The sequence below is a fragment of the Thamnophis elegans genome, chromosome 7 (assembly GCF_009769535.1).
Source record: "Thamnophis elegans isolate rThaEle1 chromosome 7, rThaEle1.pri, whole genome shotgun sequence".
Taxonomy (NCBI): Eukaryota; Metazoa; Chordata; class Lepidosauria; order Squamata; family Colubridae; genus Thamnophis; species Thamnophis elegans.
Window position 1 is genome coordinate 47384341 of NC_045547.1, and position 27206 is coordinate 47411546.

General features: G+C 34.7%; 2 protein-coding genes across 2 annotated transcripts in view; both read left to right on the forward strand.

Moving 5' to 3' along the window:
- Positions 1-11012, forward strand: part of PTPRR (protein tyrosine phosphatase receptor type R) — an 81295-nt gene extending 70283 nt beyond the window's left edge. Inside the window, 4 exon segments of the mRNA XM_032220648.1 lie at positions 4248-4358; positions 5055-5212; positions 8040-8153; positions 9685-11012. Coding sequence (XP_032076539.1) covers positions 4248-4358; positions 5055-5212; positions 8040-8153; positions 9685-9778 — 477 coding nt within the window. The 3' untranslated portion in view covers positions 9779-11012.
- A 1680-nt stretch (positions 11013-12692) lies between these two features.
- Positions 12693-27206, forward strand: part of PTPRB (protein tyrosine phosphatase receptor type B) — a 79214-nt gene continuing 64700 nt past the window's right edge. Inside the window, 2 exon segments of the mRNA XM_032221327.1 lie at positions 12693-12772; positions 13782-14180. Coding sequence (XP_032077218.1) covers positions 12718-12772; positions 13782-14180 — 454 coding nt within the window. The 5' untranslated portion in view covers positions 12693-12717.

Sequence of the window (27206 nt, forward strand, 5' to 3'; positions counted from 1 at the left end):
TGGCCATAATAACTTTTCTCTCCATGAAAGTATTTAATACCTTCTTAAACTATGACATTAAAGAAGAGGACATGATCTTCAAGAAAAGAAGATTTATTTACAAGCAATAGATCAGGAGATATGATAGAAAGAAATCAAGAGATACAGAAATTGAAAAGATAGATAAACAGTAAGAACTATAGTTGCCAATGTCCCTCAGGCTAAAAGACAGGCATAATATGTTCCTTATTTCGATTTGAACTGGAGCAAAATCATCACTCCAACAGAAATTTCTGAACTCTACAACATGAAAAAACATAAAAGCCACAAATAGAAAAGAGCCCAAGCGAAGTCCATATAGCCTTGGGAAGAACTGAGTACTGGCAATAAAGCTACGCTTCTGGAATATTCTTCTCCCTTTCGTCTCCATGATAGCAACCTAAATTATATTATCAATGGCAGAAGACCAACTGGTTGTGTTGTTAACAATAGCAACATTCTTGTAGTAATCTTAGCATTTTTGGTCACATTTATTACAGCAGGCTAGAACAAGATTCAGTTTACTGATAACTTTAGTTTCCAACCGAATCTCAATTTACTTGGCCAGTTTTGATCAATGAAGTTTGTCTCTTTTCCATTTTTCTCTAGGACTTGTGTTGCTCTGCCAAATTTCACAAGAATACATGATCTATCCTTTGCACATTCTACTCAATATATCTGCTGCTTTTCCTCTAACCTTTACTAAAGGATTCATATTTACTTTACTGAAACCTTTCAGACAGATCAATTATGTATCCCAGGGGATGGCTCTCAATGGGTTACTAAATTATCACTTCCAATAACTCCAATCAACGTAACTTACAGTAAGAACTACTAAGGGTTGGTTATAATATTTGGAATGTCACAACTTTGCATGCTACAAGTATTGTGTACGGTTCCAAAATGCCACTTATTCACTCTTTCCTTTCCATCTCATGGCTTCTTTTTTTCTTTCTAGTCTAATAATATACTTTTAGCAGTTTGCAACAATATTATTTAACTAAGGTTTTATATGTTGCTGGATTATTATATTTATAGACTTTATACTTAATGGATTTAATATTTAGAGTCTAATAAAACACAGTTGGAAACCTTAATTATTTCACATTGATTATGCAACCCTGGGGCCACAGGCTGAACAACCTGGTATCAACTGTATAATTCAGCAATGAAATTCAAAAAGGGACATTTTCTGCCCAGTCCATTTGCACTTTTAACCATATTTTAATGAGGGTTTTAGCCATTTCAACTTGTCCAAGAGATTGCTAGTTTAATTGTGTGTTTGATTTATTCCAGGCAATTCATGTGTACCAAAAATGTATTACAACTCTGTGTTCAAACTAGTGAGGCTTTAATAACAAGTTTAGACAGTATGTTAAGAAATAGCTATAAACCAGTAACAAGGACATTAAAAGTCACATTGCAAATAAAAGGTTTTTGTAATTAGCGTTACAGCCTTCAACACAAGATGCAGCAACATAAGATGAAAATCAGTGTAAAATGAAATTTAATGAAAAGGAAAAAAATACAAATCATCATGTTTTGCATTATATATATTTTATCTCTTGTGCCTAATCAGTAGTTACAATGTTGACTGTTTTAGTGAAGATGGCTTACATTTTTTTTATATATAGAACAACAATATAAAAATAAAATTAGTAATGATAATTTCTGGAATTACAACTGTGCAATTATGAAAATTTTGTATCAATTGTATACTGTATTGATTGTGGTTAATACATTTTGACCTTCATGTCTGTTTACCAAACAATGTAATTAACATCTAAACGATTGCAGAAAATATGAAAATTCATAAAATATACAATATTGCAAACTGGTACATGTGAATTTGAATTCCAGATTTGCATCTAAATATGACTTTAATTAGTTGTCTGTCTTGAGTTAACTGGTTTCATAATGTAGCATCAATGATTGTTTTACCTATGTTTTTTACTTAACTGTTTTACTTATTTTATGGTGCATATTAGCAGTTATAATGACAATTATAGACTTATCCCTCAGGCCTGGGGATAAGTCTCTAATTTGCCCCACCCGAGTGTTGAATGTTGAATGCAAGTTGTGTTTTTATTACTTTATTTATTTTGTTCACATATTGTTTGTTTTGAATTGCACCCCCTCCCTAATGATTGTAAGCCGCCCTGAGTCCCCTCAGGGAAAAGGGCGGCCTATAAATCCTAATAAAATACTGAAATAAAATACTGAAAAAAAATACAATTACATCTGGGATTTACAAACTGCCCCTCATTCCTTCTTCAATGCCAAGTGGATCTTGCTAGAACACTAGCAGTAATGTGTTAAAAATAAATCAGTTGGGCCAATTGAAAGTTAGAAGCAGCTGTGAAGTAGGTAGTCTACGTGAACAATATATTTCATTGTCCACCCAAAGCTGTCTGCCAGTTATACGTCTGGGAACAAGATAAGAAAAACAGATAAGGAGTTGAATATAGTTGATCTATTATCAAGAAATCACAGAAGGATGTTGAATAGGCAGCAATATTTTATGTTGGCTTTCTTAATGTTGGCAAGAACACATCTTCCCAGAGAGGGGAAGCATATATGATGAGGTTTTTGTATCATTATTAGTCTTTCCATGTAATTAAGGAACCCCTGGATCACATGGTCTAGGAGCTTGAACATTTGAGTACAAGCTTAAAAGGTGGGCGGTGTTTTGACCGTGTTAGTAGCAGGACTCTTTGATTTCCAGAGGGCAGCTCCAACTTTCTCTTTGAATGGAGAGTTCTTACATTAGTCAGTGTAATTTAATATTACAAAATAGATGGTCATCACATAAATGCTGAATATCTATCAGGTAAAGAAATTCTTTTTTTTACAAAAGTCAAAAACATTGATTATTCAAAAGTAATATTGTGATTAGTTATTGTAAAATATTTTTTTCTATTGCTTAACTGATGGTCTGTTTTGTAAGGCTTTAAGTTATAGGGCTGTGGTTGTTTGCAATTGCTTTATTCCAAACATTGGGGTGGAGCCATTTAGCTTCTAAAGAATGGTTATATGAATAACATTACTTTAGGTAGTATATTATAATCTTTGTTTCATTTAAGTGAACAATGACTAATAGTACATAGATTATTTCTCTTTGTTTGTCCAAGAATCTGCTCTGCTATTACATGGTTCTTGTTTGGGGTACAAGCTTTTCTATTTTTAGAACTTTATTTAAATTGGAATTCAATACCTTTTGCAATTAAGATGGAGCTATTGGGTAAAACCAGTTATGCCTAATTAATGGGACAAATGTATTTAACATTGTTAAGTATGGATCCAACTCATGTACCTTTAAAATTGAAAATAATTTTAATTCATACCACAATTGAGTATTGATGTTTGTGAAATTAGCATTTCTTAAGCTGTTGCCAGATATAAAAATAAAACATAATTAAATCAAATGTACTTATATTTAGCCTTTTTCTTTTTAATTTTTAAAATATGATGGTCCTATAAGATTTCTTAACCTCTCGGTGGATAAAAAAAACCCATCAAAGTATAAAATAAAATACTCTATATAGTAATTTAATGTAGCCCTTCAAAATTCCTATTAATTAGTAACAGCAAATCATTAAGGTCTGTCAGAAAAACACTCTGAGATTTGCTTAATCATAATTCTTTAATTTAAGGGTTATTCTTTTTAATTCCTTGAGAGAAAAATATTAGCAATTCTTCTTGAAAGCTTATAAGGCTCTTGAGTGATCCAAGGCATTTGATTCCAGAGAATGAAGTTATTAAGAAAGCTTATCTGTGTTTAGTTCATCATTTAAGCAATTATCTTACTCCTAATGATGAACAGTATATGGGTTTGACCATAAACAATTCTTTATTTTTTAAAAAATGATTTAAAAGAAGCAATAATTTAATTCAATTTAAAATAAGTTAAATTGAAATATTGAAATGGACTATTCTAGGTATCTTGGAGCAAAAAATCTCCACAAAATAACTTTCTATTGCATTTTTATTTATTGAAATATTTATACACCAACCTATACTCATGTTATTAGGGAAGCTTACAAGATATGCAAACAGGTTTAACATCCATTTATGTTCTTAGCAATTTACCATGTAAAATCCTAGAAATATTAATGATGAACAATTACAATGTCTGTCATAATATTTGTGACAATTACTACTTTCAAGAAAAAATCAACTTGATTTATTATTTTATTTGATCAAGCATTATTTAATCTTTTTTTTTCTAGAAATGTGTGCTGTATTGGCCAGAGAAGAGAGGAATATATGGAAAAGTGGAAGTACTTGTTGACAATGTGCAGGAATGTGAGAATTACACTATCCGCAATCTAACATTAAAGGTATTGGTTTTTATGTGATTGGGTTTCAAACCACTACATGTAGTTATTAGTTCCTACCACCTATAGTACTGGACTAAACACAACTTTAATTAACTGGTTCAAAGAAAATATCTTACACAAGAACATATAAAAACTATATTCAGCTGCTGGTAGCCCAGTCCTATGTAATAACATACTTGCTTAATATGGCAGCATAATATAATATTGTGTGTGTGTGTGTGTGTGTGTGTGTGTGTGTGCATAAACTAGTTGGGTTGATCACAGTTTGATAGCAGATTTTATTTGGCTTATCATGCAAGTTAGTCGGGTATCAATAAAAATATCCTGCTTATGCAGAATTTTCCATTGCCAACCATAGAAGCAGGTCCACCATTTGAGTTCCAAAGAAGTAGTTGCTACTTCTTTGGAACTCAACACAACATTTGTAGCTCAGGGTCGAAACTGTGGACTCCTTGGTGCCTTCTCAGTTTGGTTGTTCCTTGCAGATGTTTCATTACCAAACCAGATAATATGATCGGTGATAGCAGTGATGATGTTACCTAGTCTGGTAATGAAACATCTGCAAGAAAACAACCAAGCCTCAGAGAACACAAAGAACCCCAAAGGACTTGCTTTGCTGAGTACAGAAACACATTGTGCTTCATTTTCAGTCAACAGTGTTGTTAACGAAATATGTATATCATTCATTGTTTTCAGCAAGGGAACCAGTCGAGGAATGTCAAACATTACTGGTACACTTCCTGGCCAGATCACAAAACTCCAGTCAGTGCTCAACCTCTTCTACAACTCATGTTGGATGTAGAAGAGGACAAGAAGGCTTCAACTGGTAGAGGTCCTATAATTGTTCATTGCAGGTAATTTTCACCTTAAATATGATTTTAAATTTAGATTTTAATGGAGAAGGATAGGAAAAGTATGAATTAAAAATTGATTTTTGCAAGTAGATAGTGCATATCAAGAAAGTGGAAAGCTGGTTCATTTACACTTACACTACAAGGAGCTTTTTATTTAACTCAGTTCAGTCCATGTGAGAAATACCTTTTCAAGCTTCTGGCAAGAATCTTTCTCAGCCTAATCTGAGTTTAGTGATAATTAAAACTAGTCCTTTTTCATGCATATTTTATGGATACTTATATTCTATCATTTTCCAAAAGATAAAAATGCTTCCACTTATTATATGACTTCTTCAATTCGGGTAGGTCCCCTATTTGCTGCCTAAAACAGATTTGGTGCTCCGTAGTAGCCTTCTAGCAAACTGCACAGAGACACATTTTGCTTGGCCTGTTCCAGTATGATCCACTTACCACTTCTTAAATAACAGCTGACATTATCCTCCTCCTTTTTCCAGCCCACCAGAAATGCATCCCCTGCCCATGTTGCCCAGCTTCGGTTCAAAACTACTATTTTCATACCTGAATTGTCACAAACTCTTCAGAATAGATCATCTCCAAATTTTGTTCTGATACAGTAATAGCTACAGCTATGGTTGGTTGTAGGGCTTGGCAATTCTCTTTCTGTAGTGTCTGATCTGCTTGCAGATCTGCTATGTTCTCTGCATTTTTTTATAATCTTGCAATTGATCCAAAAATGACCTATTAAATCAATGAACTGTGCCAAACCCTAGAGAATTATGCTCCATTCAACTCTAACATCTTCTAGTGGACACCCTGTTGTTTAATGCCCAGTCTGAATGAGACATGATCCCTAGCTTTCCCACACCCTGTGTACAATGTTGTAAAGCTTCCTTTCATTTCCTTTTATCTGTTTATAAATCTACGTTTACAACTGCAAGATAGAAAGATTAAAGTTTGTTTTTAATAAAGCTAAGTTATCATTTCTTCCTTGTTACAAAGTTTCCATGGCTCTGCACAGTAAGGTAGGAACCAAAGAGCAACCTGTTCCCCCGATGCTTTGATTACTGTAGCATGGGAGTATAGGTAGTCCTCAACTTACGACCACAATTGAGCCCAAAATGTCTGTTGTTAAATGAGACATTTGTTAAGTGGTTTATGTACCTTTTATGATCTTTCTTAACTCACTTGTTAAGTGAATCACTGCAGTTAGTAACCCAGTTGTTACTGTAAGTGAATCTGGCTTCCCCATTGCTTCTCAGAAGGTTGCAAAAGATTATCACATGACCCTGGGATGCTGCAGCAGTCATAAGTATGAACCAGTTGCCAAGCATTTGAATTTTGATCACATGATCATGGGGATGCTACAAAGGTTGTAACTGTGAAAAAACGGCCATAATCCACTTTTTTCAGTGCCGTTGTAAGTTTGAACAATCACTAAATGCACTATTGTAAGTCGAGGAGGACTACCTGTAATGATGCCACAAAAGTGTGTAGAAAGACGAATCTACTTCATTGGTGAAGGAGATAATGTGGGAAAGAGTTATGAAGGCATCATGTGTGCAAACGTCTGAGAAACCAAGGAATGGGATGGGGGACTGGTGGAGAAGGAACAACTCCAAAAATATAGGAAAAGGTAGGCATTGTTATACCAGTCTGTACAAGAGCCAGACAATGAAACTGGCCTTTCCTGCATGAAATAGAAGGGCAAGGGCAAGAAGCAAATCAACAACTAGTTAATGTAAGAACTATAGCCTGCACTGAACACGAGCACTGGAATCTGGGCAGGAATTTCTTAAAAAACAGACAGGAAAGGAGCAGCATGGGTGGAAAGCAGTTAGACTGCAGTGTGGAATTGCCCAAAGTCTTGCCTTTTGGTAATCTCACATCTGATCTTAATTTACAACCAACAATGGTTGATACAAATCTTGCATCCAAAGCAGAAAGAAATCCAGAACTCTTCTTCAGTGGATGATACTTTTTTTTAAGAAAACATATAGTTCACTGAATTTCCCTTCCACCACAATGTTAGTAAGATCCCAGATTATACTGTAGCTTTTGATAATCATAACATTGAATCATAATATTGTTGATCTGAAAATACCTATTTTCTCACCCAGTGTAAGGGAAGTTTGTTTTTAATAGCAGTTCACAGAATAAATTTTCCCCTTATCTTTTCTTCTAAAATGTGGGTTTTTAAAATATCAAAAAAATTGTAGTTGCATGAGTTTATCATATTATGGCAGGAAATGTAAATATTTGTATTATGATCTCAATTCTGCAAGGAGAAAGGAAAAATATAAAACTATCTAAAAAACTGAGAAGTTAATCTAAGAATATGCATTTTTAATTCTCTCAGAGTTAAAGAACATAGATGTGTATCTTGTTTTTGCAATATACTATAAGAATTTATTCTTATATTCTTATTCTTTAGTTTAGGGAGCTGACATTTGCTGAATTTTAAAGAAGAGACATCATCTGCAGCTATTTAATCATATATTTTTGCATGGAGCAGAAATCAAAAGTTTCAACTAATCTACATTTGTCAAATTGCTAAGCTACCAACAAATTTAAATTTCTATGCTGTCCAAAGTCACCTTGTAGCAGAGATGGACAGCATAGAAATTTAATACATAAATAAATAAAAATAAACAAATGTAGTTCTGATGAGAAAATAAAATGGTTATCTGAGATTATCTCATGAGTAAATTAGGAACAAAACCATTCTCCGTCTCCTATGGAGAATATTTCAGACCTTAAATATCCTGTGATACCAGCCATAACCTGTTGTTTTAGTATTCAGCTTTGGTTTAATTGTTTTCCTTGACAGCGCTGGAATAGGAAGAACAGGGTGTTTCATTGCTACTGCAATTGGTTGCCATCAGCTCAGGGAAGAAGGAGCTGTTGACGCATTGAGTATTGTCTGCCAACTGCGTTTGGACAGGTAGGATGACGTAGGATACAAAATCCATTAATATTTGCCGCTCAATATTTTTAAGTGTCACTGTCATTCATGTCATGAATACTGTAATTTTGAAGTTTTTGTAGGATCAAAGAGAAACAAACGAACATTAGAAGCAAGCAACATTAACAGCAAATAGCTGCATTGGATGTAAAATCAATTTAAGGTTTTTGCAAACTCAATTTCCCTTCATCCAACATTTCAGTCCACACCCTTTGTGCCTATTTATAATAAAGAAGTAATTGGTGATGCATCCATGCAATTCCATCATCATGTCTGTTTTGGTCCTTTGCTAGGGATTTTAGGGGCAAACTCATGAATGCATTTAGCAAAATACAAACAAGCATGGAAAGCAACATCATCAGCAGACAAATGATGAGAATAAGAAATGGTTATTTGATCTTTCCATGCTGACAGTGCCCCTTTAAATTTGTTCTGCAAATTCTATTATTCTACTTGACATCCCTTAGATGGCTATAGTTCCTATCATCCCCAGCCAGGCTATTTGTGTGGTATTTCTAGCCTGTTAGAAGAATGCCAGGCTGAGAATGACCACTTTATTCCATAGCTTAGTGGAATTCCACAATGTGACTTTAAAAGTATCTGGGCCATGTATTTTACTTTTATGGTCAGATTAAATACAGTTCTGCTGTCAATGCTGAAATGAGTCATGGCTGCAGCATTTCTTCGATGTCAGCTGGTGAGACAGGAAGCCTGCGAGGCATTAGAAAAAGGACAGGAAAACCTGTAGTCTGTGCATGTGCTCTGGGACCATAACAGGTCACACATTTAGTGTCAGAATGCAAATTCATGGACATTGGCAGTCACATTCAAATTTTCTTAAACGTTTGAAGATGCACGTTGCTTGTTCTGAATTTTAAATTGGTAAATAGTTCAAGGGTTGGGGCAGCATCTGGAGAATTCTCAAGGTGAAGGCTAGTCAGAAAAAAATGTATTAGAAACTCTTTTGTAGGAAATGAGGACAAGTGAAATATTTCTTTTTTAAAAAAAAATTATTGAAAAAAGTGTTCTGAAAGAAAAAAACCCCGACTCAGCTGCAACTGTAACTGGGCTGCAGACATAGCAATGAGGGCAGAGACCTTAAAATGGTCCCAGAAAGAGAAGTCTTTTTCCATGGTGACATTTCTGTCATTCTGATTTTGGGAAGTGGGGGCGGGGAGTTGAATGGTATTTGAAACGATACAATGCCCTGCCCGACTAAATTGAAAATGCAGTATGGCACAGACACAGATAGAATATCAAATTGGGGTGGTTTTTTTTGTTTTTTATTTAGTTATTTATTTAATTTGTATGTTGCCCATTTCACTATTGAAGTGATCCTGCTTACAAAAGGTTAAAAAGAAATCTATGAAAATAATTACAATTAATAAGAATTAAATATAAACTAAAAACCAAGAGGACAGATGACACAAGGCTTTAGGGGAGGAAATTCATTGTATCATCAGTGAGACTTTATCTTTTTATTTTGCTTTGCTTTGTTCTTGCTTTTCAGAGGTGGAATGGTCCAAACAAGTGAACAGTATGAATTTGTTCATCATGCGTTGAATCTGTATGAAAGCAGGCTCTCTGCTGAAGCCGTCCAATGAAGTCAAGATGGAAAAAGTAAACAGGTCACTCTTTTTGGAGGTAATTTATTTCATTACCTTCCAGCAACTTCTTCAAGGAGTTGTCAGCTGTAGAAGGAGAAGCAGAGCATTCAACCTGTCAAAGGAATGTGGATCATTTTTTTAAAAAAAGCATTGAAGATTGATGGACTCTTGCATTGAATGTATTGTGAGTTCCTGACACAGTTTTAATGAAGGTTAATATGCTGATGTTACATTGAATTTTTCACACATATACACACATGTACACATGTGTGTGTGTGCATATATTAAGGAAGATTTATTTCTGTATTAATAGAATATGAAACACTGAATGTATGTATGTATGTATAACAACTGGATGTGAGAAATTTCACGGAAGAAATTTGTATACATGCTTCAATGTTTGCAACGTCTGTCTTGTGAATAGCCAGTCAGATGTTCAATTGTACCTGTTAAGTACTACTCCCTATTATGTAGTAAACTTAATTTGGAGCTCCTTCGATTCTTGGTGGTAAAATCCGCAAGGGGGTGGTTTTGAGTACTAATATCCACAGCATCATACAAAGGAAAAATAAATAAATTTGTGGGTTTTTAAATGAATAAAAATCAATAACTATTTTATATGATGACCCTAGTAAATACTCATAACTATTTACTGCAAATAGTGAATAATGTAAAACATTGTGGAACACAAGGACCATTTCCTGTGCAAAACCTATCAGAAAAGATGAAGTTTTTTTTTAAAAAAGGGATGCATTTTAGTGAAGATCGCTGGGTTCTTTTGAACTTCTAATTTCAATGCAGCTAGGTCAAGAGAAATCCCTAATAAATTGCATCCAATGTCATTTTGCAATAGTTTTGCATTTATTCAATACCATCTACTGTGTTAAAAACTTTTTTGCTCCAGGACAGAATTCTGTGCATGTGTAACTCATTCAAGTTTTACAAATAAACAGAAAAGGATCTTTGTAACATATATTTATATAGTAAATTTTTAAATATTTCTTTGCAATTTCTTTTTAACTTTAAAAAAGCTGTATCCACATGCGAGGTTGGATGCCTGGAGAAACAAAATCTTGAAAGCTTTGTTAAACATAAGGCTTCTTTATTTTTTTTCCCTTGCCTATTTGTTACAGGAAAAAAGAGCTGGCATTTCACCTTCAACAAACTCAAGGGTTTTCAGCACACAATTTATTCATAGGTTTCTAAAGCAAATGATGTTACCTTTGCTTCATGTACTCAATAAACTGCATTTAAAGATGCTTGTAATTTTTAAATTTTTGTTTCTGTCATTATCATCAAATTTTGCTACTTTTCTGTTGGAATATTCAATGATAACAATATTCTGCCTGAGAACATTTCTCCAAAATCTGTAAATGCCTCTCAACTATTCTATCTGGGTAATCAAAAAGTAATGTGTAAGAAAGCTTTCTGTTCCTATAATCTAATGAACTAGTAGTGGTTATTACCTGCCTTAGTGCCAGCAAGAGAAAAGCAGATGATAAGATTGGAAGGTCAAGCATGGGCAGACCAAGAGAAGAGCTACTGCTGTTGAAACCTACTGCTAGTAGTACTGGTGACTCCACTTTACTACTTCTACAAACTGCTGTTTCCAAATTAATCCAGATTAAAGCAATCATAATTCTACTTCCTGGATGATACCAAGGGACATTTCTAGCCAGGAAGACTGAAAATGACATATTTGTCTGTAACCCAGTGAGAAAGCTATTTATTTATTTATTAACCACATTTATTTATTAACCACATTTATATGCTGCCCAATCCCGAAGGCTATCTGATTTCCAAAAGTGACACAGTGGCTCAGCAGTTAAGATGCTAGGCTTGTCAGCTGTAAAGTCGGCAGCCCAGATCCAAGACCTAAGCACCAGGTGACGGAGTGAGCTCCCATCCTTGCCCTACCTCCTGCCAAACTTGCAGTTCGAAAGCATTCAAATGTAAGTAGATAAATAGGTACCACTTTGGTAAGAAGGTAACAGCGCACCATGACATCTTGCTGGTCATATGACCACAGAAATGTCTTTGGACACCACTGGCTCAATGGCATTGAAAGGGATATGAACCTTTCCCCTGTTGTCAGCAATGAGTACTGGAGTAAAATCTGCTGGGACTCCTTTATCTTTTTTTACCTATGCACTACAAAGCTGAAGCTCCAGAGTTCACAATTCTTGACTTGTGCCACCTTTTTCAGCAACAGCACAATGGAACTAATCAAAATGAGGTACATATAAGAAACTCATCCTTCAGAGCCATGCTTGTTATTTCATGCTTCCTTTCTCGCCTCAAAAAAGTGTGGATCAAATCCAGTCAAAAGGTATTAATTTCTTTCACAATCACAGTTGTTTGGTAAATAAAAATGGATGACATGACAGCAAGGTACAATGAAAAATGATGACATGAAGATGCTATGTGAATGTGGCAAGTTAACACTCAAGGCTTAAATATTCAATTGAATTCATAATGAAGAGACCCCAGAGAACCTGCTCTTCTTCTTTGTAGGTTACAGATAAATCCTATATGGCATCTAGATGTATAATGTTTCCAGATTTATACATAACACATCATTACAAAAAGCTGGTATTTACAGGACAACACAGTATATATTTACACACAAGAACACCTGCAGACAGTCAATTAAGTCAAATTACAGCTCCTCATCCTTAGCTGAGATCTGTTTTAAATGCTCTGTTTTGCTTGTGTTTTCCTAAATATAAGAGATAGAGAGTAAAGAACTGTATGAAAATTCAAAGTGGTGTAAAACTCCCCCAAAAAAACAATTGAATAGAAGGAAATGTTCGTCACTGACTTTTCCTCTTGTGACACCACATTTCCTTCCTAGCCTTCACTTCACTTATCTAGACTATGCTTTTTTTTAAAAATTGAAGAGAGAGAAAGAAGCAATAGTTGTTGTTAGAGGGAAAATGGGGGTTATACTTCGTGTTCTAATTTCTACTTCCCTGGCCTTTACAATCTCTGGTAAGTATGATTACAATTTTTCTGTTTCTTTCTTTTTCTGGCTGTGATTTCCAAGGATTACTAGGAATTTCCACAAGATTTGTGAGATAGAATAACTGATTTCTAAGCTTTAGTTTATACAACAGAAAAAGAGGGATGGACCATAGAAGCCCATAACTATTTAGATTTTATTCAGAAAGAAAATTAAGTTTGTTTTTTTTTAATTGCCTTAAATGTGAGACTCCAGAGATGCTGTCCTGTTTGTCCAATTTCATATTTTCTGAAAGTTATAATATCACGTGCTTATCAATATATAATACGTAGAATATTCTGTAAAAAAAGTAGAAATGAATAGCAGATACAAATTGTAACTGGGCATATTATTTCAGGTAATTGATATATTTAATTGGAACTTTTTAATGAATATTTGGTAGAAAGAAATAGAATAATTATTATATCATGGTATTTCATAGTTATGATTGACTAGATTTTATCTTGATGAATTTACTCTTCAATTTACCAATTGTGCCTTTGAAACATTATAGGGGGGAAACCTGTTTAGGAATTGTATTACAATTAAGAACATTACAGCCAAGTAATGTTCTTATTAAAGAACATTAAAGTATTATTATTATTAAAGTATTAAATATATACATTATTAAAGAATCAAACATGTGGCCCATAAGGACTAGCAATATATCTGACAGTCATTGCCAGTGAATATTGTGGTATTACAAAATGTGTTAATCTCATCATATGAATCTATTCTAAATCTGGCTATACTTTTGTAAGGTTTTTGTTGTTTAAGAAAAAGTAAAGACTGAAATTCACCAAATCTTTATCATTATTCATAAAATTGACATTTTGCCCAAACCATTTTGATCTATATATGAATTATTTATATATTTGCATGATGAGGGTGATGACAAAATGAATGGTTTTAATTTGTACTTTTGTTATTGTCCTTATCTTATGAATATTAACTGATGCGCTACTCTGTTACCATGGATTCTCTGTCTCCTTTTTTTAGATAGTTTTCTGATTATCCATGAGCTAAAAGAGCAGTGTATTTATGAAAGTCATAAAATAGCTTATGTGGGAATGTGCAACTTGACCAATATTAATCAGCAGTGGAATTGGTTGCAAGAAGACAAGCTTCTCCATCTCAGAACTGGCCAATGTCTGGCCATCACCAGGTCCAAGGTTGCACATTCCAGCAAGGTGATTGTTGCCAACTGCTCTGAGGCTCCTAGCTGGACTTGTTACAGCAGTGAAGGCCTCCTAGAGGTGAAAAACAGCTCTCTCTTCCTTGAGAAACGAAGTTCAAGAGTAGTTGTGAAGAAGGGCAGGAAATATCCCCATAGTTGGAAAAAACTTGATGTCAATGAGAAAGGAGAGACCATCCATGAAAATCTTTGTTCAAACATTGGTAAGCAGTTTGAATATGTTTTCTGTCAACTACAAGCACTGACTGATTTTGAAAGCACAATGACATTTGACTCATAGATGAAAAACCATTTAGAAGCACTTTAAAAGTTCTATAAGATAGTTCAACTGTTTATGTTTTAAGAATAGTGATTGGAAATGCCTTCTTAATTATATATGTATATTGGTTATCTTTCTCCATGCTTTCAGGTAGCTTTTCATGGCCTTTCTTAAGGATGGTGAACACAAAGATATATTTCCCTCACATAAATGAACAGGCCAAGTTTAGCAATCCTTTAAATATATGCTCATGCCAGTAGTGTGGGGAAAAGGGGTGTTGTCTGTTTGCCTGTTGAAATTATAGAGCCTAACATTTATAATAGAAAACTAATCATGCTATTAAAAAGGATCAGTATGGATCAGTATGTATACTCCAATATGGCGGATAAAAAAGCAGCAGATGAGAAACATTATTTGCTGAATGTACAATTAGAATAAACTTTGAATTACAGAATGATTTATTCATATCTCATTCTGTTAGACACTATGTTGAATCAGCATGTAACCCAAAGCCAGCAAATGTTTGAATGACTGGTGGAGAACTGGTATGTCTGATGTTTTGTTTTTCTTAATGACCTGGATCAAATAGACATTTGAGCTGCTCTATCCATGACCAATGAATATGGCATAATGCATTTCTTTTCCATGTAATCAATTTTGAACAATCATGTTAAGGATATGGAGTGCAATGGCCTATGCAATAGCTTAAAGGTGTGAATAATAGATGCCAACCAGAAAATGATAATTGGACAATCATTGTACTCTCCAGATTAATGCACTTACTGTAGTGCAGAGAATAGAAGAGGCTCCATCATTGAAACCCTTTCATTTGGCTTTCTGTTTGATTAGATTGATACTTTAAGCTCTATACATTTTAGAACTCTTCAAGCTGGATGGTTATGCCCATCACAGTTTTCAATTAATTATTTACTTTTAAAAGTATATGTTCTTATTTTAATGAAGAAAGCATTAATAGATTAAATATACAAGTCTGGATCCAATTATAATTTTGTTGTTGCTCTAATTCAACTAATAAATAAACCCCAAAATACAAATAAAATGTTAACAAACAATATGAGAGCTTCATGCTCCATTCAAAATAAAGAAAAGAACATGCAAATCAGACCACAGCTTGAGTAGATCTCTTTGTGGAAAACATAATACCTGAAGCATCATTGAATAAATTATGTCAACTCTTTAAATCAGTCACATCTTTTCCTGGAACTGGTTATTTACACAGTGAGGACCGTCAGTATTCAGGTATTCAGTATTCCTTTACTGAGGCAAAAAGCCTTGAAGCAAAAACATGGAAAATGCTTATTACTTAGCATCTCAGAGATCAGTAAATATATGAGTGTGATTAAGAACAAATGAGAGATCATGAGTTGTTGGATGAATAGTTTTTTCCCCGCAGGGGATTTTAAGTGATTGGATGGATTGATTCAAGCTAAAATGAATTATGAGGTAGCCTGAGTCAACTACTATGTTGGCTCTGGACATATTTTCACTGAAAGAGCATGGATTCTCCTGGATTCACAGTTCCTACTTGATCTGGGATTGCTCTGCCCAGCTTCAGTTATTGCATTTTTCTGAGTGGGTGGCCTTAGCAAAAGTTATCTATCACCTTCCACTATGATTCAACTTTTTTGGTACAACTAAAGACCACTTGGAAACTATAGTATAGAATGTGGCTGCCCACTTCCTGTTAAAGTGGTTAGAGTTCCTGTGGCTGGGTGCCACTATATCTCTAAGTACTGGGTTGCCTGCCAATAAATTTCTAAGTAAAATGCAAATGTTAACAAAGTGTGAATATTAACCTATAAAACCCAGCAAGGCTTGTCTACCTGTTATCTTTGAGACCATCTTTTCCAAACAGAGCCTAAAATTATCTTGATAAATTGTTCCATTTGGAAAGGGAAATATTATTAGTTATAGTATCTTCTGTTTAACTATATTTACTCATAAATACATTCCTTTGAATTTCATTGGATTTTAGTGGAAGCTCAGTGATATTTGCTGAAAGGATAATATAAAAGTCTTATATCTTTGAATAGATTTCATTGAGAATAAATTTTATTACTTGGAATAAATTTCATTGAATTTACCAAGTTCTTATGCATTTGCCTACACTGTATATTTATTTATATCATTAAAAAATTTAAATACAACTATTATAACAGTTTCTTAGGAAATGTTACTTTACACATTTATTTGAAATTTATCCCTTACAACTGCTAGATATTTGAATTAGGACTGTAGATATTTCAGAAAGTAGAAAGAGTACTGAAAATATAATCAATTTTTAATTTCAAAAAACTAATGATATTAAAAAATATATCTTTGTATTCTAAGAGGTTTAACAAGGAGCCGACTGACAATAATTGTTTTTATAACTTTGAAAAAATTATTTAGCTCCTATGAGAAGGAAGTTTTAGACATTAAGCGTGACATGAGTAATTTTACACATACGTTATATCCTCCTTTTGTTTGGTCTGCAAACTTAAGCAGACAAAACAGAGGATAAGAAAAAAGAATATAGCATGTGAATGAAATGACTGATAGAGTTAACAACTGGCAATAAGACAGCAAACAAAATGTCTCCCAATTATACTCCTCTTGATTCAATGAGTTCCATTCAGCTATTGAAATAAATGAACATAATTGCATTTGGTATTCTTTGTGCATTCTGACTTTTTCCTAACCTTAATATACTATAGTAGTATATTATATACATAATTACATTATATACAATATATTATATTTCTACATAATTACATTATATAATTAATGTAAGAATAATATTTGTGCTGGTTTTCTCCCATAATCTTCCCTTTAGAGTAGCATTCAGTCAGCATAAAATAAAGGCCCCAAAACAATAAGTTAGCAAGTCACTTTTACTTTGCTTTAACTTTATTTTTAAGCCATATGAACAGCTCCTTGTGCAGACTTCCTACAGCACTGGCTCAATGTCCTAGAAATGGAGATGAGCACTCTAAAGTCAGCTATGACCAGTGGAGCAAAACTCATAGGGTTTTTAACCTTTTTTTTAAAGATTTTACACTGTTTTGTCCATTTTTTTAAAAAAAAGATCTGAAGGCAATTGAATGTTTGAGGGCGCTTTCATGCCACTGTAATATATATTTTTCTATAGTATTACAAAGGATGAAAGATTAGAAGTTGAACCTCAAATATATTCATGAACAAAGCAGAAAAATTCATGTGTAGCAAAATCCCATGTAGACAGAGAGGTAGGAATCTGACTTGTGAATAATAGAAAACAAACAACCTGCTGCAGGAAGCTGGTGTTTTGCCCTCACCACAATGTGAAATAGTTAAGAGTGCTGATATGGGGGAAAAACATTTGAACTATATGCCAGGCTAAGTAACATGCAAGAAGTTTGCACCAAGTAACATTTGTCATTGAAAAGGACCTTACAATAATAAATATATTGAATAAAATATAAGTTTTGTTTTATTGGCAACATTAAATATGCCTGACAATGTTTTTCAAAGAAGTTTATTTCAGGATGAAAGTTCATCGACTGCTTCTTTTAAAAGAGAAGAAATCATAGGTTGGCATTCTAAACCTTCATAATTATATGCCAAGTGATCATATTTGGAAACACTGGCTCCTTATAACCCACTAATTACATTTTTAAAGGGAATCTTCAAGCTAAAATTGTTATATGTAGTAAGCAGCCTAGTATTGTGGCTGTTGTGCTGTTATGCTTGCAACTCTGTTTTTAGGAGTCAGGTGTTTCTGACAAAACAGATTTCAAAGAACTATAAGAAGTGTGATATTTTCTCTTAGAGGAAGTTAAAAAATTGCAATTGTAACCAACATTCAGCAATTAAATAGTAGGGCCATAAAATGTCACTGAACATTACTCTTCCAACATAAAAAATATTACATTATTTTACCATGGAGAACGAGGAAGAAAAATTAAGGGTAACCATTCATTTCTGTACTAAACTCTGTCATCTCCAAAAGATAAACTCTTCAAACCATTATCAGACATTTGTCAATCATATCCACCAAGTTATTTGTTAAAACAGCAATGTAATTCTTGACCAATCAGATTGACTATGGAGATTCTCAGTCATCTGGGCCATGGTTGTTCCAAAGGTGCTTCTTCAAAGCTTCTTGGATAAGAAGCAAAACATCTTCAAGTAAAAACGAAGTCCAGTTGCCTTTTGAAGAAGCACCTTTGGGGACAATCCAAATAGAGCCTCTTTTTGCTAGAGCAGAAATCATATGCTTGCCAAAATGATGCAGCTACTGTCTGGGGTGGTTTCCTGTCATTTGCCATAAAAGTGGGTCATGGCTTTCATACTTTCATCTACTTAAGCTAAAGATTAAAAATAGATGGATTTTGAAAGATGACAAGCTGGTTTTAGAGGATGATAATATGCTGATATTGATGAGATTTTGGATGGCTGAATCAAAAAACACCCAGACAATTTATGTAACTGTCACAAAGGTAATACTTTCCAACAAATACCCAAGAAAATCTGATTGATGATTAAGTGCCATCAAGTCAGTGTCAACTCTTAACTAAACACAGTATTTTTTTTTCCAGTATGATCCTTCAGTTCTTTATATTGCCATCATAACTGAGAAGTTGCTGCTGGTTGCCTTCCTTTTCTCTTTCATCTTTCACAACATTATGGATTTTTCAAGAAATCTAGGGTTTTTTCCACCATATGCCCAAAGTCTAATAATTTGAGTCATTTGTGTTTCAATTGGGAACTCTGGATTTCTTTGCTATATAACTATTTGCTGTATTCTTGACTATCCATAATATTGTCGGGAGTTTTGAATGCGGATCTAGTTTTTTCTTATAGTACTAGAAGTTCCTGTAAGTAGAAAAATATCTTCTAAGGCAGGGGTGTCAAACTCGATTTCAATGAGGGCCACATCAGGGTTGTGTTTGACCTTGGGGGGGGCAGAGTGGGCATGGCCAGAGTGGGTGTGGCCAGCTTGAAGTTACTCATGTTGGATGTACCTGTGGTGGCCCGAGCGCTCTGCCAGCGAAAACAGGTTCCTAAGCTCCGTTTTGGCTATGATGGCCTCCTGCAATCCTCTGCCAGCAAAAACAGAGGTCAGGAGGGCCACCCGCAGCTCCATTTTCATTGGCAGAGGCACTGCGGGCCAGACCTTTGCTGTTTCCAGGGTGTCTCCAGGGGCCAGATCTAAGTACTGTGTAGACCAAATCAGGCCTCTGGGCCTTGAGTTTGACACCCCTGTTTTAAATCATCTTGAATATTGATATCTCAAAATTTCAGTATACTCACATCTTTGATCTTCTATGAATCAGTTGCCACCTCAGTGTTGGCATACTTCAGCATACCAGTTCAAGGTTGGGTTTTCCTTCTGAGTTCAGATATCTGTTGGGAGACTTCTTGTATTTCTGTGTCTGTTTCTATCACTGATGTCTTTACAGAAGTCATTGCAATACTGCTTCTTGTCATTTCTAGCAGCTCTCTGAAATTCTTTATTAAGTTCCTTCCTGAGATCTTTTCTTTCTTGTCTTTGGCTTCTTTCTTGGAACATTTCATTGTTTATTCTGATATTCAGTTTGCTTTCTTCTGTTTCTTGTCTTTGGCAGAAATTAATAAATTGTTTTCCTACTTCATTTTATTTTCCTTAGTCATAGAATCTGTTTGCATTTTCTTCTGTCTTATTTCCAATTTTGCAATTTCAGTTTGCAATCACAAGCTGCACATCTTGTTCAAATGTTGTAGCAATTTCAGAATGAACTTGACTATAATGCTCTTCAACTCCTCTTCTTACGCATTAATAACTAGAGCATAAACACTCAACATATGAAAGAATTTTTCACTAAGTCTAATTTGTATTATTGGGTTATTGATTGCATTGTATCCAATACTATCCTTGTTATAACCTTCCTATTACAGCTTTTTTTTCCTTTCCTGCATAGCCTCAGTGCCATTGTCACTAAAGAATTCATTCACCTTGAGTATTCATGTCATACCTGCCCATTATAGGTTGCTTTATCTAGTAAGATAGCATGACCTTCATATCATGGATGAGCCTACCAAAATTATATTTTATTTTATTTTATTATTATTATTATTGATTCAAAAGTTTTATTTTTTTTAAAACACAAATATTTCATCATTCCTCAATCAGTAAAACATCAAAATACAATTTTTTTGTATGCCCCTCCCTCCCTCCACCCCCACCCCCTCCTCCTCCCCCCCCCGACTTCCCAGAACCCGTATACGGTATGGATTTTTAACAAACACAGTCTAAAATCTATTGAGAAAAAAGAAATAAAGAAATTAATGACATTCTACATTGACCTTAGCTTCTTCTTGCTGAACTAACTTTAAACAATTTAAATCATTTCTGATCTTAAGCATAGGCTAACTAGAATTTCTTGGTCCCGTATTTATTTTGTATATAGTCAATCCATTTTTTCCAGTCTCGTTTATATCTCTCATTTGAGTGATCTTTAATATATGCCGATATTTTAGCCATCTCGGCTAAGTTTGTAACTTTCAATGTCCATTCTTGAGTTGTAGGCAAGTCTTCCTTCTTCCAGTATTGCGCCACCAACAGTCTTGCTGCCATTATTAGGTGCAGAATCAAGTTAGTCTCTACCACTGTAAAGTCAGTACATATACCTAGTAAAAATAACTGAGGAGTAAACTTTATCCTTCTTTTAAAGATATTTTGCATAATCCACCATATTTTTATCCAGAATGCCTTAACCTTTTGGCAGGTCCACCATATATGATAATATCTAGCATCGAGAGAACCACACCTCCAACATTTAGGCTGTACATTCGGATACATAGAAGCCAGCTTTTTAGGATCTAAATGCCATCTATAGAACATCTTATAAAAATTTTCTCTCAGATTTTGAGCTTGTGTAAATTTCACATTTCTTACCCAGATTCTTTCCCATGTATCCAACATTATTGGTTCTTCAATGTTTTGAGCCCACTTTATCATACAATCTTTAACTAATTCTGTTTCCGAACCCATCTGTATTAATACATTATATATCCTCTTTATATGCATTAAGCTTTGATCTCTTATTTGTTTAAACAAATTATCCTCAACTTGGATAAAACCAATTTTTTGATCTATTTTCCACCTAGCCTGTAATTGCCCATACTGAAACCATGTTTGAACTACCTTCTCCTCTTTTAATACCTCTAAAGATTTTAATTGTAGTACCCCCCTTTCCGAGGTAAGAAGCTGTCTGTAAGTAATTCTGTCCTGTTTTTGTGCTATATTCATATTTTCAATTGCCCACATAGGTATCTTGTCATTTAATTTATATTGGTATTTTTTCCAGACCCGCAGTAAAGCATTTCTTAAAATATGACTTTTAAAATTCTTATCCAATTTTTTGTTGAATAACAGGTAAGCATGCCAACCATATACCAGATCGTGTCCCTCAATATTCAATATTCTATCATTAGTTAAATGAGTCCAATCACTAATTACAGATAATGCCACTGCATCATAATATAGTTTTAAATTAGGTAGTTTCAAGCCTCCTCTCTCACGTACATCTTGCATTATTTTCATCTTTACCCTCGGCTTCTTTCCTGCCCATACAAATTTGTTGATATCCTTCTGCCATTCTAAAAGATTCACATCTTTTTTAAGTATAGGTAATATTTGGAAAAGAAATAAAAATTTTGGTAAGATGTTCATTTTCACTGCCGCTATCCTACACAACAAAGATAAGTGCAATTTCTCCCATTTTTTCATCTCTGTCTGTATACTATGCCAAAGTGGTTCATAATTATGCTTATATAATTTTCCATTTGAAGTTAAGATGTTAACTCCAAGATATTTGACTTTTTTAACTACCTCACATCCTAGCATCACTCCTAATGCTTCCTTTTGTTTAGTATTCATATTTATAGCTAATATTTTTGTTTTTCCTAAATTTATTTTAAAACCAGACACTTGACCATATTGATTAATCGTATTCATTAAGACCATACTGGATTCCTGTGGTTGTTCCAATATTATGACCAAATCATCCACAAAAGCGCGCACTCTGTATTCTTGCTGCCTAATCTTGATCCCTTTTAAACCATCCAAGCCCCGTATTTTATTCAACAATACTTCCAAAGTTATAATAAACAATAATGGGGACAAAGGACAGCCCTGTCTTGTACCTTTTCCAATTTGAAAGGAGTCTGTTAAACTTCCATTGACTATGATTTGTGCTGTTTGCTGTTGGTATATTGCTTTAATTGACTGTAAAAAATTATCTCCTATCTGCATTTTTTGCAATATCTTCAACAGAAATTGCCAGTTAACTCGATCAAAGGCCTTCTCAGCATCCAAAAATATAAACGCAGCAGGGATCTGGTTGTTCTTTCCCAAATATTCTAATGCATTAATAATTAATCTGACATTACTTTTCATCTGTCTCCCCTGTATAAAACCTGTTTGGTCCGTGTGTATCAATTGTTGAATAACCAACATTAACCTATTTGCTAATATTTTAGTAAAAATTTTATAATCTACATTCAGTAATGAAATAAGTCTATAATTTTTGGGTTGGGTAGTATCTTGATCTTCTTTGGGTATCAAAGATATAAACGCTGTCTTCCAAGATGGAGGCACTTTACCTTCCATTTGAATCATATTAAATAATTCTCTAAGAGGTTCTACCATTTCTAACTGTAAATTTTTATAGTAAACCGCTGTCAAACCAAATTATATTTTGACTATGCTATGATAAGGTAGCACAGCCAGGTCTGAGGGGGCTACAGTAAAAATATTTTTTCCAACAATTATCCCAAAGGTGCTTTTCAAAAGGCACCCAGATTTTTTCGGTTGAAGAAAAACTGAAGAAACTTCTTCAATGAGAAGTGAACATTTTCAGAGAGAAAAACCCCAAGAAAGTCCAGTTGCATTTTGAAAAGCATCTTTGGGTCAGCCATGGCCTGGATAATTGAGAATCTCTATAGACATTTTTCCAATGAGTTATTTACATATCACCTGTTATGATTTCCCTAAACATGATACACTTCAGATATGCTAGGACTATGATGCCCAGAATTCCCAATCAGTTGAAAATGGGATGGATTTAACACTTCAAATTGTCGAAGGCTGAAATAAAGCCTCACAGAGCTATATTTTCCGGAGCAGAAAAAAATATACATGTATAGCCTGATGAATGGAAAGTCAGGGAGAAAAAGAACTGGCCCAGAACTGATGTTAATGGTACTGTCAAGAACTGTGACAGTTTAGATCTGACTTCAAATTTGAACAGTTGATATAGATGCATGTACCACTTGCAAGTTGAGAATCGTGTGTTAAATATAATATAAAGCAGAAGATTGTGATCTGCCATATATTGCTTTAACAAACAATTCATATTCTCAGCTCTCTTTCTAACAAATGAAACTGGAAATATACAGTATATGCTCTAGAAGAAAACAACCTTTCATTATTAAGGTTTCACTTCAGCAGCTGAAACAAAAGTTGCAAATATTACTTGACAAAAATGCCAAGAGGTACAGTTAACAGAAGAAGGTAAGAACTGTAAAGTGGAAGATTTACTTTAAGGAGAACAACCTATTAAGAACAGCATTTGAGAAGCAAATAATTCCACATTACACTACAAGAAAATTTTAAACTTTCAAGAAAACTTTAAAATTCCTTCCTTTTTTCTTCAATATCTTATTTCCCTTTCTTGATCATGGCTTTCAGTAAATAAACACCCATTTTGAATGTAGAAAGTAGCAGGTTCAATATTTTGTATCTCAAGAAATACCTGGGAAAATCTCTTTAAAACTGAAGATAATCATGACAGATAAATAGACAAACCAGGAAAAATATTTAAACTGCCAGGTCTTTATTTGTCAAATTTAATTGCTGCCCATCTCACAGTTCAAGGTGACTCTGAGCAGCCTAATTTTCATTTTCCCTTGCATCCAAATGCTTCAAAAGAAATCACAGTAATAATAACATTTAAAAAATAATAGTAATAATAAAAAACTTAAAAGGAGTAGTTAACATCTAGAGCAACAAATATAAAAAAGCAGCAGATTCAAGTTGGGGAAGCGTAAAATGCCTAAAAATAACAGTATTTACAGATTGCCTAAAATCAGCATGGAAAAATAATTATCATGGGATGAATGCTTCTGATCAGTTTCTCAAGCCCATCCCCAAATGGCTGCAGATAAGGGTGCCAAGATCAATTATCTGACATCATGACTGTCATCATTAAGAGTTTATTTCAAAGTCAATGCTGAGCTATGTGCTAGGCCCGTGATGGCGAACCTATGGCACAGGTGCCAGAGGCGGTATGCAGAGTGGGCACACACTCCATCACCAGCTGTTGGAGCACTGGGAAATGGCATGAAAACAGCCCGAAACGCCCCAAAAACAGGCTGTTTCTGGCCATTTTCGAGGCCATTTTTAGGCTGTTTTTGGAGCTCTGGCCGAAAAACAAAAATGGCCTGAAAACAACCCCAAAAACGGCCCCCAAACCAGTCAAAAACCAGGCATTTGCCATCACTGTTCTAGACCAGTGGTAGTCAACCTGGTCCCTACCGCCCACTAGTGGGCATTCCAGCTTTCATGGTGGGCGGTAGGGGTTTGCTGTAACTCTGCTTTATAAATTTTATAAAGTAAAGTTACTTCCCTACTTTATAAATCACCATTATTGTGGAACCGGTGGGTGGTTAGAAAATTTTACTACTAACAGAGATACAAAGTGGTAGTAGGTATAAAAAGGTTGACTACCCCTGTTCTAGACAAACTAAATATGAAGGCACTTGAAACTTATTAAATGAATGCAGTATTTTGAGAAAATTCTTATAAACTGGCAGATAACTGGGGCTAAATTTGGTCTTTAGAGATTAATTCTGACACCTAAAACTGTACACAGGATTGAAGTGGGAACAGAATCTTCTAAATGTTTCATCATAGTGTTATTAACTAATTCACAAATGCATTTGTGGTTCTGGTTGTTCTAGCTGGGCAATATGATATCAATAATCCCACCAGAATTACTTTTCCTGTTTTTGAGTAAGACAGAATAAAATCACTAGCTATTTTGGGCATCTTGATTGTTTGTCAATATACAACATGTATTTGAGTTTCATATTCCTTTGTAAGGTAATCTCTATTTTATCAATCCTAGTATTAAGCAAAGTCATGATTTGCAGCAGAGATTAGTATCTATATAGACTCTAGTGATCACCATGGCATATGAAAGATTGCATCTTGAAATGTAAAAGAAATAAATGCTAAAAAGCATGAAATCATAAATAGAATTGATTTACTTTATTTTATTAAATATTTATTTTTAAGTAAATAAAAGAGAAATGGATCTATGAAACCAAGAGAAAGAGGAACGATGAAATAGGTATGAATGAAGATAGCCTGATCTTCTACAGAAGAATTAAATAGTATATAAGAAAGTGAAGGTGTACATTTCAATTTTAAAAATAAGGACTGAAAAGTTTCAAAAATAGTGAATTAGTGCAGTCTAACTTGTGTCTGCATATAAAAGTAAGAATTCACATATTTGTGATAGTTACATATCATACTGTAATGGATCGCAATAATAAAATAATCAGAAATAGGTTTTGCAGAAAACTATGGGATATTCTGAATCCATGCAATTGGAAGTGGAGGTGGGGAAAGAAGAATTATTCTGTAACTGTGAGAGAACAAGAGAATATAGAACAAGTGACGGAGCCATTTGGAAACCCAAAAATGAATCAGTATGGAAACAGTCTGGATGGGAATCCTGATAGAGAAGTCAGAGAACGAGTCCATGTGGGACATACCACTTCTCATCATGTCCAGGGAGGATCTTGGGAAAAGATAAACAAGGAAGACAAGGGAAGAAATGAAAGAAACAGGGATGAAAGTAGAATTGATGGACAGAGAGAAAATATAAAGTGCTACATGAAAAGGCTAGCTTAATTTCTCAGTAGAAAAAATATATGTAAAAACTGCATGTTACAGAATGCTATAGAAGGGCATGGAGTTAAGGTAATATTTGGGGGCATTCGCCCAGGTACGCCTGGTGCGCCAGTTGCGACCCTACCTGAACCGGGAGGCCCTCACAACAGTCACTCGGGCCCTCGTGATTTCTAGGCTGGAATACTGCAATGTGCTCTACATGGGGCTGCCCTTGAAGAGCATCCGGCGACTTCAGCTAGTGCAGAACGCAGCCGCGCGAGTGATTGCGGGTGCACCCCGATTCACCCGCATTACACCTATCCTCCGCGAGCTGCGCTGGCTACCTGTCGATCTCCGGATGCGCTTCAAGGTGCTATTGACCACCCATAAAGCCCTACATGGCAGTGGATCTGGATACTTGAGAGACCGCCTTCTGCCAATTACCTCCCTACGGCCTATAAGATCTCATAGGTTAGGCCTCCTCCGCATCCCATCGGCCAGCCAATGTCGGCTGGCAACCACAAGGAGGAGGGCCTTCTCAGTAGCGGCCCCGACCCTTTGGAACGAGCTCCCCGTAGAGATTCGTACCCTCTCCACCGTCCAGGCCTTCCGCACAGCCTTGAAGAACTGGCTCGCCCGTCAGGCCTGGGGATAAGGACCATTACCCCGCCCGAATGTTGTATGCATGTTGCGTATTATTTTTATTATGTGTTGCTGTCTTAGTATTGTATTGTATTGTATTCCCCTCTCCCTGGTTTCTGTGAGCCGCCCTGAGTCCCCTCAGGGAAAAGGGCGGCCTACAAATAAAATCAATTCCAATTCCAATTCCAAACACATTTGAAATTTGATTTGATTTGAAACATTTGAACATATGAAAAATAATACTTGGCTGATGCAAAAGACCTAAAGGGTAAAAAAAAGAGAGAGAGAGAGAGATTGCTGCAAAACATAAGGATAACAGAAAGATATTGTATAGCATGTATAATGAAGGAAAAGATATTTGTAAAGAATGTAAATTAAAAGCACAAATATAATTAAAATAAAAAA